Below are 17023 nucleotides of genomic sequence, written 5' to 3' on the forward strand. Positions count from 1 at the left end.
TGTTCAGGATAAATTTGATAACATAATATATATATATATATATATATAGGGAATATATATATATATATATATATATATATATATATATATGTATATATATATGTATATATATCAATCAAACATAGCCATTGTTGGCCTTGATTGCAGGACCCTCTGACAATCCAGTTGATTATTTGAATTACATCACATCTAGCTATTTGCTGCATAACACATATGTATATACATGCAGGAGACAGTCTTCTAAAGAAATATTTGAAAACTAATTGTCTTTATAATCTTTTTAATCTTAGGGCTTGCTTCCAATGAAACCAGGTTTAATGATTTCATCCAAAATTATTCAAGAATTGTACCTCTGACACTCGAAACTCACCAAGAAGAGAAGTGTGATGAAATTTTGTCAAGAATTCTTGTCACCTATGCAGGCAGTCCAACACTTTCTATCTCTAATGCACCTGGGCTAGAAAAGGTAAAGTTGGTATTGAGCCTAAACAAAACATTCATTTATGTTTTCAGTTTGTGGAATATTGACTTTAATATATTATTCAAGAATTTGTGTAATATATACTTTAAGACTGAATTCCTTTCATATAACAGTGTACAAGCAATATTTTTGTTCACCTCTGTTCAAGTCAAAACTAAGCATAAGCCAGTCAAATCCACTGCTAACCAGAAGCATTTTTCAGCCTTTTTTATGTGTGTGTGATTCACCACAGCCTTAGAACATAAGTTGGACCTGTGATTAACAGGTATTATCCTCTCAGATATGGCCTAATTTATGGTTGTGTATGTGTGTGTTTGTGTGTACGTGTTGTTCTCCATGGACTCTATCAACAGCTATTACCATCCTGGATGAGAGCTCAGAGCTCATGTATGGCCTGATCTATTTACCTAGTTGTATTTTGCAGGAGGTGAGCTATGCTCGTGGTGTCCCGCCTTTGTATCTCGCAGTGTCTAGTTTGCTTTTAAACTCATGAATGGTTTTTGCGCATACTATTTCATTGTCCAGTTTGTTCCAAGTGTCCACTACTCTATGTGGAAAACTGTTTTTCTTCAGTTCTCTTCTGTAGCTATGTTTTTTTATTTTCTTTCCATGTCCTCTTGTGTTTCTCTTGTCCCAGTTTAGTAAGTCCTCTCTATCAAGTATCTCTGTGCCTTTTATGATTCTGTAGATGGTCAGTAGGTCACCTCTCTCTTTTCTTTGCTCCATCATCGGTAACTCCAGTTTAGCCAATCTCTCCTTATATGATAGGTTTGCAAGTGCAGGTGGCATTGTTGTTGCTGCTCTCTGGATTCTTTCAATTTTCTTTATATTCTTTTTGGTACTGGGTGACCACAATGTCGCCGCATACTCTAGTCTAGGCGTTATCAAAGTAACCAATATTTTTTTTATCATGTCTTCGTCCAAGTATACTTTTATTGATCTTAGCAAGTTGTAAGCCTCCCAGACAGTTTTGTTAATCTGTTTATCATAGGACAAGTCGTTTGTGATAATTGCCCCCAAATTTTTTTCGGATCCTACTTTCTTTACCTCCTTGGTTCCAATTGTATATTTTCCTGATATTCTGTTTTTGCTTTTTCCAAACTCCATTATGCTACACTTCTTAGCATTAAAGTCCACTTCCCATTTCAGACTCCAGTTCCATACTTTATTCAGGTCTTCCTGCAGTGCTTCACAGTCCTTATCAGTTTCTACTTTCCTTAACATTTTGGCGTTGTCTGCAAAGAAGCTCATGTAACATTTCACATCCTCGTCCATGTCATTCACATAAATAGAAAACATTATTGGTGCCAATACAGATCCTTGCGGTACTCCACTGATCACCTCTTTCCAATCTGAATATTTTTCTCTGAGCACTACTCTCATCTATCTACTAGTCAGGAAGTCCTCCATCTATTTTGTGATTAATAATGTGTCTGGAACAAATTGGACAAAACAATAGTGTGTGCAAACACCATACATGAATTTAAGAACAAACTAGATGTTGATAGATACACACACACACTTTATCAAATGCCTTTTGTAAGTCCAGGAAAGCACAATCTGCCCATCTGTCCCTTTCTTGCATTATATATATTAACCTTGAATAGAAACAGATCATATTTGTGGTACATGATCTTCCCTGTCTAAAACCAAATTGTTTCAGATTTAGTATATTGTTCTCCTCCGTCTACTTATGATGACTTTCTCACAAATTTTAGCTATTGTACCTGTAAGGGAGACCAGTCTATAGTTTGTTGGGTCTTTCTTGTTCCCTATTTATATATTGGCACTATATTGGCATTTTTCTAGTCTTCTGATACCTTTCCTTCTCTGAGTGAGCAATCCATTATCTTATATATTTTGTCCGTTAGTTCATCTTTACATTCTTTTAGTATCCAGTTTGCAATTCCGTTCAGGCTGTGTGATTTTCAGATATCAATCACATTTGTGTAACTGATATAGAACCTAAAATTTGCAGCTGTATGTAGACTACTACTACAAGACTCCAGTTGATTTGCATGCATACTGGCACGTCAATACTGCTAAACACACAAACAAGAAAGTCTTTATCTATGAGTTGCAGCACATTGGGCAATACTCAATTTATGAAATTGAAAGCAGAACAAGTAAGTTATCTCCCAGAATCATTTGATATAATTATGTCATTAATATCCAATAGGCTGTATCATATAATATCATATTCCTATAAACATGCTCCCTATCTAGGGTATTAGCTGCATGTTATTGCATGAGAGAGGAGTTTGAATGTGTTTAAGAGGTGCCTGAGAAGTATGATAGGGATTATTAGGCTGGATAGAGTGAAAAATGAGGAGGTGAGGAAAAGGGGGTTGAGAGATAGGGTTGATAAAAGAATATTGGGATGGTTTGGACACATGGAAAGAACAAGTGAAGAAAGATTAGTAAAAGAAGTGTGGAAGGCAAAGGTGGAAGGAGTGAATATGAGGGGGCAACTAAGGATGAGATGGATAGATGGATTAAAAGGGACATTGGGAAAGAGGGGAATATCTGTTGAGGAAGGAAGGGAGAAGGTGGGGGTGGAGAATGGTTGTGTAGGGATGATGCATGGTAGGGAGTGAGTGGGGAATGGGGGGAAGGAGTATGTGTGGATATTTTGATGCAGTTTGAAGGGATTTCTCCATCTTCTCTTTTCCTGCATGAGGGGATGGAGAGGGGGCAGTCACCAATTAAATGAAGTATCCTTGCTGTGGATGTGCTGTCTTGCTGCACTGCCTCTGACCCAGGGCTGTGAGTGAGATGCAGGGATGACCTGTCATCCAGGAGGAGCCAAGATAAGAGGGAGGTAGTGGGTGAATGGGAGTGGAGTATGTGGGGATGGAATGGGTGGGAGTGGATTTAATGCCTTTGTTTTTTGACTACCACCCTTGAAAGGGGGAAATAGCCACTGGTATATGTATAAACATGCTAGGCTATTATTAACCTGCACATTAATTGTCTTGTCTATGTTTATTTCTTTTTACTCATTTACAGAAGTCTACCATGCTGATGACCTCTTTTACCCTTTCAACTTTGCTGGCCTTGACTTGGAGCAGCCAGATGACATTGAAGTACGAAATGTAATTGTAAACACATGGGCGAACTTTGCCAAGTTTGGGTAGGTTGACAATTATCTCATGTACTTTCTGAAGCTGTTACATAACTATGATTTATACTGATGAATGTGATTGAAAAGGAAAATAATAAGGTTATAGGAAATGATGAGGTACCATTTTGAAAGTGATGAAATCTTTATATGAAGTAATGAGGGTAAACAAACTCCAGCTGTTTGGCTCCACTGTGGAGGTGCTTTATTTTGCTGCATTTCTTCTGATCTGAGTAGTGTAAGGATGTGTACATAGAGAATGCTGGTTTTCTTGTGCAAGTAATCAGGTCTGAGCAGCATTGATCACTGCTAAGAATTCCACCATATAAACAAGTGTAAGCATGCACAAAGGAAGCAAGTTCTGGCGTGTCGGTGCTGTCAGCCAGCATCAATCAGCATGCCTGATTCCCCTGGACCATTCTTGCCTGCTCAACTTGCACAAGTGGATGTCTGGGGAGTGGGTTAGGGCGTCATTACTTGTGGTGAAGGTCGAGGGGATGGCGGTTCGAGTCCTGCCACCGGCAAAGTTGAATCAAGGGCATGGTTCAGTAAATTCCACGCTACAAAGTCCTCTGTAAGGGGAACCATCCTAGCCTTCCGATAGGGGGGAGTTTGTGATGTTAAACCATATCATCATCATCATATATATATATATATATATATATATATATATATATATATATATATATATATATGTATATATATACATATATACATATATATACACATATATATATTTATATATATATATATATATATATATATATATATACAATAACTACCATAAGTTTGGACCCGATATTGCTGACTTCAGTACTTATGCCACAAATTGGAAGTCCCTCACCCTCTATATCCAAAGTGAGCCAGATGTTTTTTCGTATAGAAATGGAAAAACAACAACAGAAAACCATGAGCCATATAATGGACAGACTGGACAGACTGGGGGAAAGAGACAGGGCATGCAGCAGAATGTGTCATTAGCCTCTTTTTTCTATGCAAACATCCAGGGTCTCTATCCAAAGTCAAATCAGGCTAAAGTACCAATGCTAAAGGAGATAGCTCATCAAAGAGACCTGATGTTTCTAGCATTAACAGAAACACATTTGACTAGAGAACACGTAGATGCAGAGATTACCATTGATGGCTACACCATATACAGGGCAGACAGGAAAAACAGAAGCCACGGAGGAGTCATAATATATACACGAAATGATCTAGCAGCATGTGTCGAAGATGTAGTATCTCTCTCAAACGGGATAGTAGAACTCCTGAAGATCTACATAAAAAGTCTCGACATGCTAGTAATGACATTATATAGGCCACCAAATACAACTCCGGACCAGTTTGAAGAAATACTTGAAAGGATGAGGGGGGCTCTGGATACCCTGCCAAATAACACAACAGAGGTGGTGATCCTTGGGGACTTAAATCTCCCGCACATTAACTGGCCAGATATGAAAATTCTCAGTGGCACGCTAGAGGAGAAACAACAATCCCTAGCCCTGATAAATGTAATAAACAAATATTTCCTCCTCCAAGTAATCAGAGAGCCTACCAGAGGAAAAAATATACTAGACCTAATGTTAACAAATAGTAATGATTTAATTTTTTCATGCGAAATAAGAGACACGATTCTATCAGACCACAAATCCATTTTAATACAAACAACGTGTGTTGACAAACGAACGGATCACGAGAGGAGAGTTGCACAGGAGGAACACCTAGGAAACCTAAACTTCTATAATAAGAACATAAACTGGGAACAAATAAGAGCAGAAATAAAGGACATAAACTGGGAGGTCCACCTACAAATGGAAAATGTGGACGACATTCTCAGGGAAATAGTAGTAAAATGTAGGGAAATCTGCCTCAAACATGTACCAATGAAATCGAACAACAAGAAAAGAAGTATCATCCCTAGGGACCGCAAAATCCTCATGAGAAAGAGGCATTCATGCAGCATAAGGTTGGGCAAAACATACTATCCACCAGCCCAGGAGAAAATTAAATCTCATTTAGAAGAGATAGAGAAAAAGATCAAGCTATCCCATGAAGAGCAACACCAGAGGGAAGAGCTAGAAGCGATACTGCGGATAAGGGAAAATCCGAAATACTTTTTCTCATACGCCAAAAAGAAATTGAAGAATAGATCAGTAGTTGGACCTCTTTACGACCAGAATGGTGTCCTAAATGGAGACCCCAAGCAAATGGCAAATATTCTCAAGTCACAGTATGAAAGTGTCTTCAGTGACCCAAAAAAAAGACAAGGTGGTAGAAGATGCAAAAACTTTCTTCACAGACTCCCCAAACAGCCCACAAATACTCTCATCAATCGAAATCAACGAACAGGACATAATGGAGGCAATAAAAGCTATTCCACCTGAAGCGGCAGCGGGACCGGATGGTTTCCATGCACAACTTCTGAGAAACTGTGGACAGGAGCTTGCAAAGCCACTTCAGATGCTTTGGGACGTATCAGTAAAATCTGGCACAGTTCCTACTATGCTGAAGACCTCCATCATCACACCCATACATAAGGGAGGAAGTAGAGGCCAGGCAAGCAAATACAGACCAGTAGCCTTAACTTCTCACCTAGTAAAACTATGCGAAAAAATCATAAGAAAGAGGATGGTGAAGTTCCTGGAAACAAAGGAAGCCTTCAACGATGGACAGCACGGTTTCAGGCAGGGTCGTTCGTGTCTGTCCCAGCTACTCGAACACCATGAGAGGATCCTTGAAAGCACGCAGGATGGCTGGAATGCTGATGTGATCTACCTTGATTTCGCCAAGGCTTTTGACAAGGTAGATCACGGCATTCTCCTACATAAGCTACAAAATCTCAGAATAATGGGCTCACTTGGAAGATGGTTACATAGTTTTCTAACAGGCAGAACTCAACAAGTATCTGTCCAAGGAGAACTGTCTGAGCCCAGTAGAGTAAAAAGCGGTGTACCACAAGGGTCAGTGCTAGGGCCACTCCTCTTCATTATACATGTAGGAGATATTGACGAGAAACTTAAGTATACTGAAGCGTCCTCTTTTGCCGATGACACCAGGCTGAAAAGGCAGATAACATGCCCAGAAGATGCGGAAAATACACAAAAGGACCTCAATGAAATACAAATTTGGGCAGCATCAAACAACATGGCATTGAATGGTGAGAAATTTGAACTTGTACGCTATGGGAGAAATGAAGACCTTAAAAACTCCACAAACTACAAGTACAACAACCAGCTCATCACAGAAAAAGATCATGTCAAAGACCTTGGGGTATTCATGAGCGACGATGCAACTTTCTCACACCACATAAATAAAATAATAGAATCAGGAAGAAACTTGAGTGGGTGGGTGCTTAGAACTTTTAATTCTAGAGATGGGCAGTGCCTAAAGACCCTATGGAAGTGTCTGGTAGTCCCAAGGCTCGAGTACTGCTGCCAGCTATGGTCCCCATACAAAATACAAGAAATAGCCAACCTAGAGGCTATCCAGCGTTCCTTCACTGTAAAAATTCAGGGAGTACAGCACCTAAACTACTGGGATAGACTGAGCCAGTTAAAACTGTACTCTCTGCAGAGGAGAAGGGAACGCTATATAATCATCTATGTGTGGAAAATCCTGGAGGGCAGAGTACCTAATGTGGGAATAGTGGCAAACTACCATCCGAGAAAGGGAAGACTATGCTACATAAAGGGTACTGTAGGCTCCATACAAAGAGTGAAGACAATAAAACACAACTCTTTCACTCACAATGGACCTCGTTTATTCAACTGCCTCCCAAGAGATCTCCGGGACCAGAAAGATACTAGCCCGGAGCGTTTCAAGAGAAAGCTGGACAAATGGCTGGATGGGTTACCAGACCATCCACCGATACCAGGATACCCCTACAGCCACCACAACACCCTGCCAGAAGCAGTACAGAACCAAGGACAACTTGGAACGTGCGGAAGCCGACTTCAGCCGTGTCATTAACAGACAAAATTACCGAAAGTAAAGTATACCGAAAGTAAGTATGCCTGGCAGTGAGATCAAGGTTGGCTGCCACCAGGGAACGCAGTATTTCTAGGCTCGGTGCTGTTTGAGATTCAACAGGGAGAGGGTTACATTTCTGGAGCTCAGTGCTTTGCCTTCAGTTTTATGTAAATTCTCAATGGTTTGGCATCTGTGTTGTCGGTTATGGGTAGTGGATATGAAATTAAATGTGACAAGATTGCTGCTATAGTGGCATTCTGTGAAGGAAATCCCTGAAAATACAGGAGTTAGTGCATTCAATGCAACACTGGTTGTTACATTTCAAGAATGGTGGGGGGAAAACTCACACCACACACTTTAAATATTATCAAGTGTGAAATAGACAAGTCTCCTTGTAAGTCTTCTAAACAAATTCAGCAACCCTAGGTTATTAGGTGGTGTGTCTCTTTGCACAGTGCATCGCTGCTTCCCCCCACCATCCTTGAAATGTAACAACCAGGATTGCACTGAATGCACTGTAACTCCTGGATTTTCAGATTTTCTTTACAGATTGCCACTACAGCAGCAATCTTGTCACATTCAATTTCATATCCACTACCCATAACCGGCAACACAGATGCCAAACCACTGAGAATTATAGTAAAATCAAAGGCAAAAATCAGATCCATGCAACCCTTACCTGTCCTAAAATCACTGTTTATCACCAATTACTCCCTCAGTTCCTTTCCTAATCCTCTCAATCAAAACCCTCCCACTCAATGCCATTTTAACCCCATCCATCTACCTCTGGCTTCCACACTTCTTTTATTAATCTTTCTTCACTCATTCTTTCCATGTGTCCAAACCATCCTAATACTCTTTCATCAACCCTATTTCCCAACTCCTTTTCCACCCCTGCTGTCCTCACATTGTTTCTTACCCTATCCAGCCTAGTAACCACAACATATATATATATATATATATATATATATACATACATACATACATACATATACCAAGGCTTTTTTTTCCCTTACAAGGGAGGTAGCCAAAAAGAAAAAGGCATAAGATTATTCCCACCCATTCCATCCCTAAATACACTCCACCCCCCCTCCACCATCCCTCCCATCTTAGCACCTCCTGGATGACGGGTCATCCCAGCACCTTGTCCACTGCCCTGGGTCAGAGGCAGTGTCGCAAAGCACAGCACATCCACAGCAAGGCTGCTTCATTAAATCGGCGACCCCCCCTTTCCGTCCCCCCATGCATAAAAGGAGAAGACGGGGAGAAATCCCTTCAGGCTGCATCAAATTTTGCTCACCCATACTACCTCACCCCCCATCCCCCCACCCATTCCACCTCATGCATCACAACATCATCCATATACCACCATTCTCCATTCACCCCTGTCTTCTGTCCTCTCCCATCCTTCCTCAACAGACATTCCCCTCTTCCCCAAAACCCCCTTCACCCCATCCATCCATCTCATCCTAGGATGTCCCCACATGTTCACTCCCTCCACATCTGCCTTCCATACTTCTTTTACTAGTCTTTCTTCATCTTACAAGCAGTCAAGAGTTTTTATGAGAGTAGTAGAGCTTGCATTAGGATTAGAAATGGAGAGAGTGAATGGTCTGAGATAAAGGTGGGACTTCGTCAGGGGTGTGTTATGTCGCCCTGGCTGTTCAATCTTTACATGGATGGAGTGGTGCGAGAGGTAAATGCAAGGGTAGTGGGTCAGGGGTTAGAGATGATTAAAGAAAATGGAGAAAAGTGGGAGGTGAGCCAGCTGTTGTTTGCTGATGACACTGCGCTTGTAGCAGGATCAGAGGAGGGATTGAGGAAGTTAGTGACAGAGTTTGAGAAGGTGTGTGAAAGAAGGAAGCTGAAGATAAATGTGGGTAAAAGTAAGGTGATGAGATGTACAAGGGGAGAGTGACAGTAGGCTGGAAGTGAGCATTAAGGGTGAGAAACTGGAGGAAGTGGATAGTTTCAGATATTTGGGTGCGAATGTGACAGGAAAGGGAGGAGTGGGGGTGGAGGTAAAATGTAGATTGAGAGAAGCGAGTAAATGCCTTGGTGGATTAAAAAGTGTAATGAGAAATAGACATCTGAGAATGGATGCTAAGAGGAGGTTATATGAAGGAGTGATTGTGCCAACAGCACTGTATGGGGCAGAAACATGGAACATGAGAGAGGAAGAGAGAAGGAGTTTGAATGTGTTTGAGATGAAATGTCTGAGAAGTATGATAGGGGTTACTAGGCTAGATAGAGTGAGAAATGAGGAGGTGAGGAGGAGAACAGGGGTGGAAAGGAAACTGGGAGATAGGGTTGATGAAAGATGGTTTGGACACATGGAAAGAATGAGTGAAGAAAGATTAGTAAAAGAAGTGTGGGAGGCAGAGGTGGAAGGAGTGAATATGAGGGGGCGTCCTAGGGTGAGATGGATGGATGGGGTGAAAGGGGCTTTACAAAAGAGAGGAATGTCTGTAGAGGAAGGACGGGAGAGGACAGAAGATAGGGGTGAATGGAGAAGGGTTGTGTATAGATGAGGCTGTGATGCATGAGGGGGAGTGGGTGGGAGATGGGGGGTGAGGAAGTATGTATGAGAAAAAATTTGACGCAGCCTGAAGGGATTTCTCCCCATCTTCTCCTTTTCTGCATGAGGAGACGGAGGGGGGGGGTCGCCAAATTTATGAAGCGGCCTTGCTGTAGATGTGCTGTGTCTTGCAACACTGATTCTGACCCAGGCCAGTGGACAGGATGCAGGGATGACCTGTCATCCAGGAGGTGCCAAGATAGGAGGGAGGGAGGAGGGTGGAGGGGAGTGGAATATATGGGAAATGAAGTGGGTGGGAGTGATTTCTATGCCTTTTTCTTTTTGGCTACCCCCATGTAAGGGGGGAAAAAGCCTTTGGTATATGTATGTATGTCTTCACTCATTCTTTCCATGTGTCCAAACCATCCTAATACTCTTTCATCAACCCTATTTCCCAACTCCCTTTCCACCCCTGTTCTCCCCCTCACCTCCTCATTTCTCACTCTATCTAGCCTAATAACCCCATCATACTTCTCAGACACCTCATCTTAAACACATTCAAACTCCTTCTCTCTTATGTTCCATGTTTCTGCCCCATACAGTGCTGTTGGCACAATCACTCCTTCATACAGTCTCCTCTTAGCATCCATTCCCAAATATCTATTCCTCATTACACTTTTTAATCCACCAAGGTATTTACTCACTTCTCTCAATCTACATTCTATGTCCACCTCCACCCCACCTTTTCCTGCCACATTTGCACCCAAGTATCTAAAACTATCTACTTCCTCCAGTCGCTCTACCTTAATACTCACTTCCAGTCTACTGCCACTTTCACCCCTTGAACATCTCATCACCTTACTTTTACCCACATTTATCTTCAGCTTTCTTCTTTCACACACTCTCCCTAACTCTATCACCAACTTCCTCAATCCCTCCTCTGATCCTGCCACAAGCGCAGTGTCATCCACAAACAACAGCTGGCTCACCTCCCACTTTTCTCCATTTTCTTTAACCATCTCCAATCCCTTACCCTCCACCCTTGCATTTACCTCTCACACCACCCCATCCATGTACAAATTGAACAGCCAGGGTGACATAACGCATCCCTGACGAAGTCCCACCTTTACCTTGAACCACTCACTCTTTCCATTTCTAATCCTGACAAATGCTCTACTACTCTCGTGAAAACTCTTGACAGCTCCAAGAAGCTTTCCTCCTATCCTGTATATCCGCAAAACCTCCCACAGTACCTTCCTGTCTTCCCTGTTGTAAGCCTTTTCCAGATCTGTAAACGCCCAAAAAACATCCCCTTTCCTATAGCTTTCTCACATATCTGTCTTACCACAAAAATCTGATCTACACAACCTCTACCCGTCCTAAATCCATACTGTTCCTCACCAATTACTCCCTCTGTTCATCTCCTAATCCTCTCAGTCAAATCTTCCCAACTACACTTAAGCTAATCCCTCTGAAACTACTACACTTACACTTGTCCCCTTTTCCCTTGTAAAGTAGAACTATACAGGCACTCCTCCAGCACTCTACCCTCTCTCCAGCAAACATTAAATAACCTCACCAGCCAGTCCACCATCACTGTACCTCCTTTTTTTAGACATTCTGCATGGCATCCATCCAGACCAGGTGCCTTACCTGCTTTCATCATCATAACTGCCTTCACTTCATCCTTCCTTATTTCTTTTCCATTTTCCTCACTCATCACGGTCATTTTCTTAGCATTTCCCACTGCAACTATCCCTCCCTATCCTCCTCCACAGTGAATTGTAAGGTTAAACAAATATTTAGGAATAATGAGCAATATCTTTTATTGTGTGTGTTTTAATAGTATTTATAAATACAAGAACAAAAGCAAAAAAAAAAAAGCAAAGCCAACCATGCCCCTCCCTGTGCTGGTTGGAGCATATTACCTGCATCCATTGTGTTCACCTACCAGCACTGGAAATTAGCATGGATCAGCACCAATCAGAGCTGATTGCTCACATGAGCAAACCAACATATGGAGCTCAGATGGGAAGGAAAACAAATAGACTTTGGATGGGTGTAGTTTGGATGTATGCTTTTATTCTGTCATCCCCTTATAGGGGAAAGGGCCTTTTGGTTTATATGTGTATATATTTATAATAATTATTTATATTTTTATTTGAACAATAGACTTTGGATGGGTGTAGGTTGGATGTATGCTTTTATTCTGTCATCCTTTGGTTTATATATGTATATATTTATATTTATATCATTATTGATATTTTTACTTGAACAATTTTTAGAAATCCCACACCCGATAATTCCTTGGGTTTTGAATGGAGAGCAGCTGAGCTGTCAAATATGGAGTACCTGGCAATCAAACCTTCACCAAATATGGAAAATTTCTCCAGAGAATCTGTAAGTAACATAAATGGAAATAAGCGTACATGCTTTTTTGTGTTATCCTCAGCAGTTTGCAATAATTATTTCGAACCATGTGTTCTTGTCAATATCTGCACTTCATGTATATTCTTTGCCAAATAAATTTATTATTATTATTATTGTTGATAGTACTATCTGGAAACTAAAATTTTATATTCTCCAGCATTCAATAGAAAAAATCTCAAATATATATTTGAATTTATTTCTGGTATCAGCGATTTTTTTATAGAAAATTGAATATACAATACATTTATTCTCTGATACCTTGTACTTAAGCACTACCCATATTTTATTTAGCTTTTCTACTAAAAAATAACAAATCTGTATTAATAATTTCCCACAAAATTTTACATTTTCTTGATTATATTGTTAATTTCATGCTTTATTCTACCTTGTGTACAAGTTCAATAGAGTCCCTTCCAAAAATATTATTTCTATTTCAGGAACAGCATTTCTGGACTCACTTGCCCATGAGATGGTTTAGTTACCTTCAAAAAGACGAAGATCAGGAAACCCAGGAACAGCTTGTTTTCCAAACTACATCTTATGTTTAATTCTAGGACTCATAATCAGTGAAATTTCAGGCCCCATCCTGAAGGGCTTGAGCTCAGCCCTTCAGCAGAGAACACTGTGACAGACTTCATTTAAACTAGTAAGAAAATAATAATACCATAGGCATAAACTGAGGGATTTGTCAGTGAACTTGAAGTTATTGCCCTTAATTGATTGTATTATTTCGGTGAAATATTATTAGCCAAAAATCTCGTGTTTCATATTCATTTGACCTATTGACTTTGGAATTATTTTTGAAGATTCTGTAAATGGAATTTTTTTCTAAAGACCTATACATAAACAATATGTCTGTAATTGTCTTAACTTGTATTTAAAAAAAAAAATCATATTGTGTTTCAATAGTGAAACAGCCTTGCTGTAGATGTGTTGTGTCTTGTTAAATTGCTTCTAACTCAGGGTAGTGGGTGGGATGCAGTTATGACCCGTCATCTATGTGGAGCTAAGATGGAAAGGGGGAAAGGGTGGTGGATGGGAGTGTAATGAGTGGGAGTGGGTACTTCCCTTTTGACTTGGCTACCTCCCATGTAAGGGGGGAAAAAGCCTTTGGTATATATATATGGTTTCAATATTTAGTACATCAAACATTTAATGCTTTTTGGCTAAGATTGGTATATTACAAAAAAAAAAAAAACTTTTAGCTTTTGTCAAGCAGAGGCCCTGCTATAAATTTTCTAATTGTGTGCCACAATTCCTAGCACTGGCCCCGATATGTAATATCTTTAGGATAGCTAAAACACATATCTTCGAGGGGAATTTTTTTCTTTCAAATCAGCACTGTTATCCAATCAAACTTTTGTACATATGGGATCGCCCGTCGTCCAGGAGCCAAGATGAAAGGGAGGGGGGGGGGGGGTGAATGGGAGTGGAATTATGCCTTTTGACTTTGGTTACCTCCCTTGTAGGGGAAAAAAAAAAAAAAAGCCTTTAGTATATGTACGCATGTATGTAGATACAAGTTTATCAAATTAAGTCCATAATGCTTCAAACTACAAGAGAGGCAAGCTATTATGAACACCCATACTTGGCTAAACACAGAGAAACATTGAATGCCAGAACTATATACGATTTTAAGAACATACTGGATGTGAAGAGATACAAAAATGGGTCACTATGAACATAGCTCTCATCCCATAAAATACAACTAGGTAAATAGATGAATGATGTATAGCTACGTCAATAGGGGTACCCCAATAACAGCCCTTTAAGTACCAAGTGCATGCCACTATACACTGATACATAAGGTATACAACCTGTAATAATTTTGATCCATATGTACTTTAAAAAAATCCTGTTTTCTGTCTACATCACCACCCTGCCACTACCTACCAAATCAAACCACACACCTACACATACCAAAAAGCTTTTTCCCCCTTACAAAGGAGGTAGCCAAAGTCAAAGGCATAAATCCAATCCCACCCATTTCATCCCCATATACTCCATTCCCATTCACCACCCCTCCCTCCCTCTTTCCTTGGCTCCTCCTGGATGATGGGTCACTCACTACCCAGAGTCAGATGCAATGCAGTAAGACACAGCACATCCACAACAAGGCTGCTTCATTTAATCTGTGATCCCCTCTCTCCATCCCCTCATGCAGAAAAAGAGAAGAAGGGGAGGAACCCCTTCAACCTGCATCAAAATATCCTTCACACATACTCCCTTACCACCCCATCCCCCACCCACTCCCTTCCATGCATCATAGCATCATCCATACACAACCATTCTTCACTCACCCCTATCTTCTGTCTTCTTCCTTCCTCTTGGGGCTGATGTATTTATTTCACCAAGGTCTTGGATCACATGTCGGACTCATGATCGACAGCTATTTCCCTCCTGGAAGAGAGCTCAACTCATAGCCGATCTATGGGTAATGCTGTAACCTTACACGCACACACACACCCAACTCCCCGCCCACAAGAGTTGGAGTAACGAACAACAGCACAGCGATACTGAAATTATTTCAGCCTTGGGTGGGGTTTGAACCCAGACCGCTGTAGTGTGTGTGTATGTGTTGGTAGTAACGAGTTCAGAGGTCTGTCCCAAAGAGTCGGTTTGTTATCTGGGTGTGAATATGTAGTGCCCACTCAGCTGGGTATTTCCACATGATATAATGAGAAAGATGAGTTGGGTTGAGGACTGTAGCATTGAACTGCATTCCTATCTTCCTGTTGTCCATCTTAAAGGACCACCACAAGCAGATACTTATCACTGGTCTCTGGTCCCTTTAAGGATGAATAGATGCAATGTTAGTAGGCATGATTTCTGTACCATTTTATTACTTCACATGAACAAAGAAATCTACCAAATATGTAAATCTCTATATTATATAATAAATCATACATAGTCATGGATATATGTAAATACATCACAAAGTAAATATATGCAAGAAACATGAATGTATAATACAGAAACAGAATTAATGAATACTGTATATACAAATATGTTACAATACACTATAAGAAAACAATGTGCATAAACACAGCAAAGGAAACATGGATTGGAAGTGAAGCATTTATTCCTAACATTTCGTCTATTGACTTTCTCAAAGGAATGAGCATACTGGATTGTACAGAGTTTATATACATGCTTGGTGGCTCAAGGGGGTATATGAGCATAGAATGCTGTGTTCTGATTGGCCCGCTGAGACAGCCAATCATGAAGTGCTATGCCTGTTGAGGATTTAGACAAAATGAAGCTGCCAGCCTTACTATTGGTGTTGGGATGGGTAGTGATGTATGCAGCTTCTAAGGATTTCCTGGTCTTCTTATCCATACCTTTGTGTAATAACTCGACCCAGTTCCATTGTGGGAGGTGCCCAGATTCGTCTACATCGACACCATTGCGTTGGTGAACCTATGGTGACAGAGGGAGGGTTTGTGTTCCCTGATTCTTGTGTTAAGCCTCCTCTTTGTCTCTCCATAAGAAGCTTTATCGCATGATGTGTATGGGATCTTATACACAACACTGTCCTCACTCTCGCTCATCTTGACTCTGCTTAATATAACACCGATCAGTGATATATTAAGAAGCAGAACCAATATGTGGAAGAGGGGGGACAGCATCGTGTATAAGATCCCATGCACATCATGCAATAAAGCATATTATGGATAGACGAAGAGGGGACTTAACATGAGGATCAGGGAACACAAAGCCAACCTCTGTCACCATAGCTTCACCAATGCAATGGTGGTGCATGTAGACGAATCTGGGCACCTCCCACAATGGAACCAGGCCGAGTATTACACAAAGCCATGGATAAGACCAGGAAATCCATAGAAGCAGCATACATCACTACCCATCCCAACACCAATAGTAAGGCTGGCAGCTTCATTTGGGCTAAATCCTCAGCAGGCATAGTGCTTCATGATTGGCTGTCTCAGCAGGCCAATCAGAACACAGCGTTCTATGTTCGTATACCCCTTTGAGCCACCAAGCGTGTATATAAACTCTGCCCGATCCAGTATGCTCATTCCTTTGAGAAAGTCAATAGACAAAACGTCAGGAATAAACACTCCACTTCCAGTCCATGTTCCCTTTGCTGTGTTTATGCAACCTGTTCACATGGATTTTCATAAGACAACAATACTTTGAAAAAAAAAAATCTATAGCAACCATACTAATGGTTTACAGCCTTGAGATTACTCATTAAAATTTATGCAGCTATCTGTCACATTAACAATAGTGTGTTGTGACTAAACTGCATTCAATTAAATTAGGCTAAATTGAATTTCAATTCTTGATTTAATTTACCTTTAAATACAGAAATATATTCATTTTTATTTCTTCCATTAATATTTTTAACATACAAGAATACTCTCCTGACTTTACTCAAGCAAACACCAATTTCATTCATCACAGCAAGGAGGCAGGAGGGTGGGTGGGGGAGGAACCTTGCAGCCCAGAAACTCTCATTTAGTAATGATAATTTGAGTCAACA

The 17023-nt window shown here is 40.6% G+C and overlaps 1 protein-coding gene across 1 annotated transcript in view; it reads left to right on the forward strand.

Moving 5' to 3' along the window:
• LOC143027009 (esterase E4-like) overlaps nt 1-13412 on the forward strand; it is a 29129-nt gene extending 15717 nt beyond the window's left edge. Inside the window, exons 8-12 of the mRNA XM_076187834.1 lie at nt 291-466; nt 2460-2607; nt 3491-3614; nt 12375-12489; nt 12957-13412. Of these exons, the coding sequence (XP_076043949.1) occupies nt 291-466; nt 2460-2607; nt 3491-3614; nt 12375-12489; nt 12957-13067 (674 nt within the window). The 3' untranslated portion in view covers nt 13068-13412. The remainder of the gene's footprint in view (nt 1-290; nt 467-2459; nt 2608-3490; nt 3615-12374; nt 12490-12956) is intronic.
• Nucleotides 13413-17023: the final 3611 nt, after the last annotated feature.

This window comes from Oratosquilla oratoria, chromosome 7 (assembly GCF_046742065.1).
Source record: "Oratosquilla oratoria isolate Oo_2021 chromosome 7, ASM4674206v1, whole genome shotgun sequence".
NCBI classification, from domain to species: Eukaryota; Metazoa; Arthropoda; class Malacostraca; order Stomatopoda; family Squillidae; genus Oratosquilla; species Oratosquilla oratoria.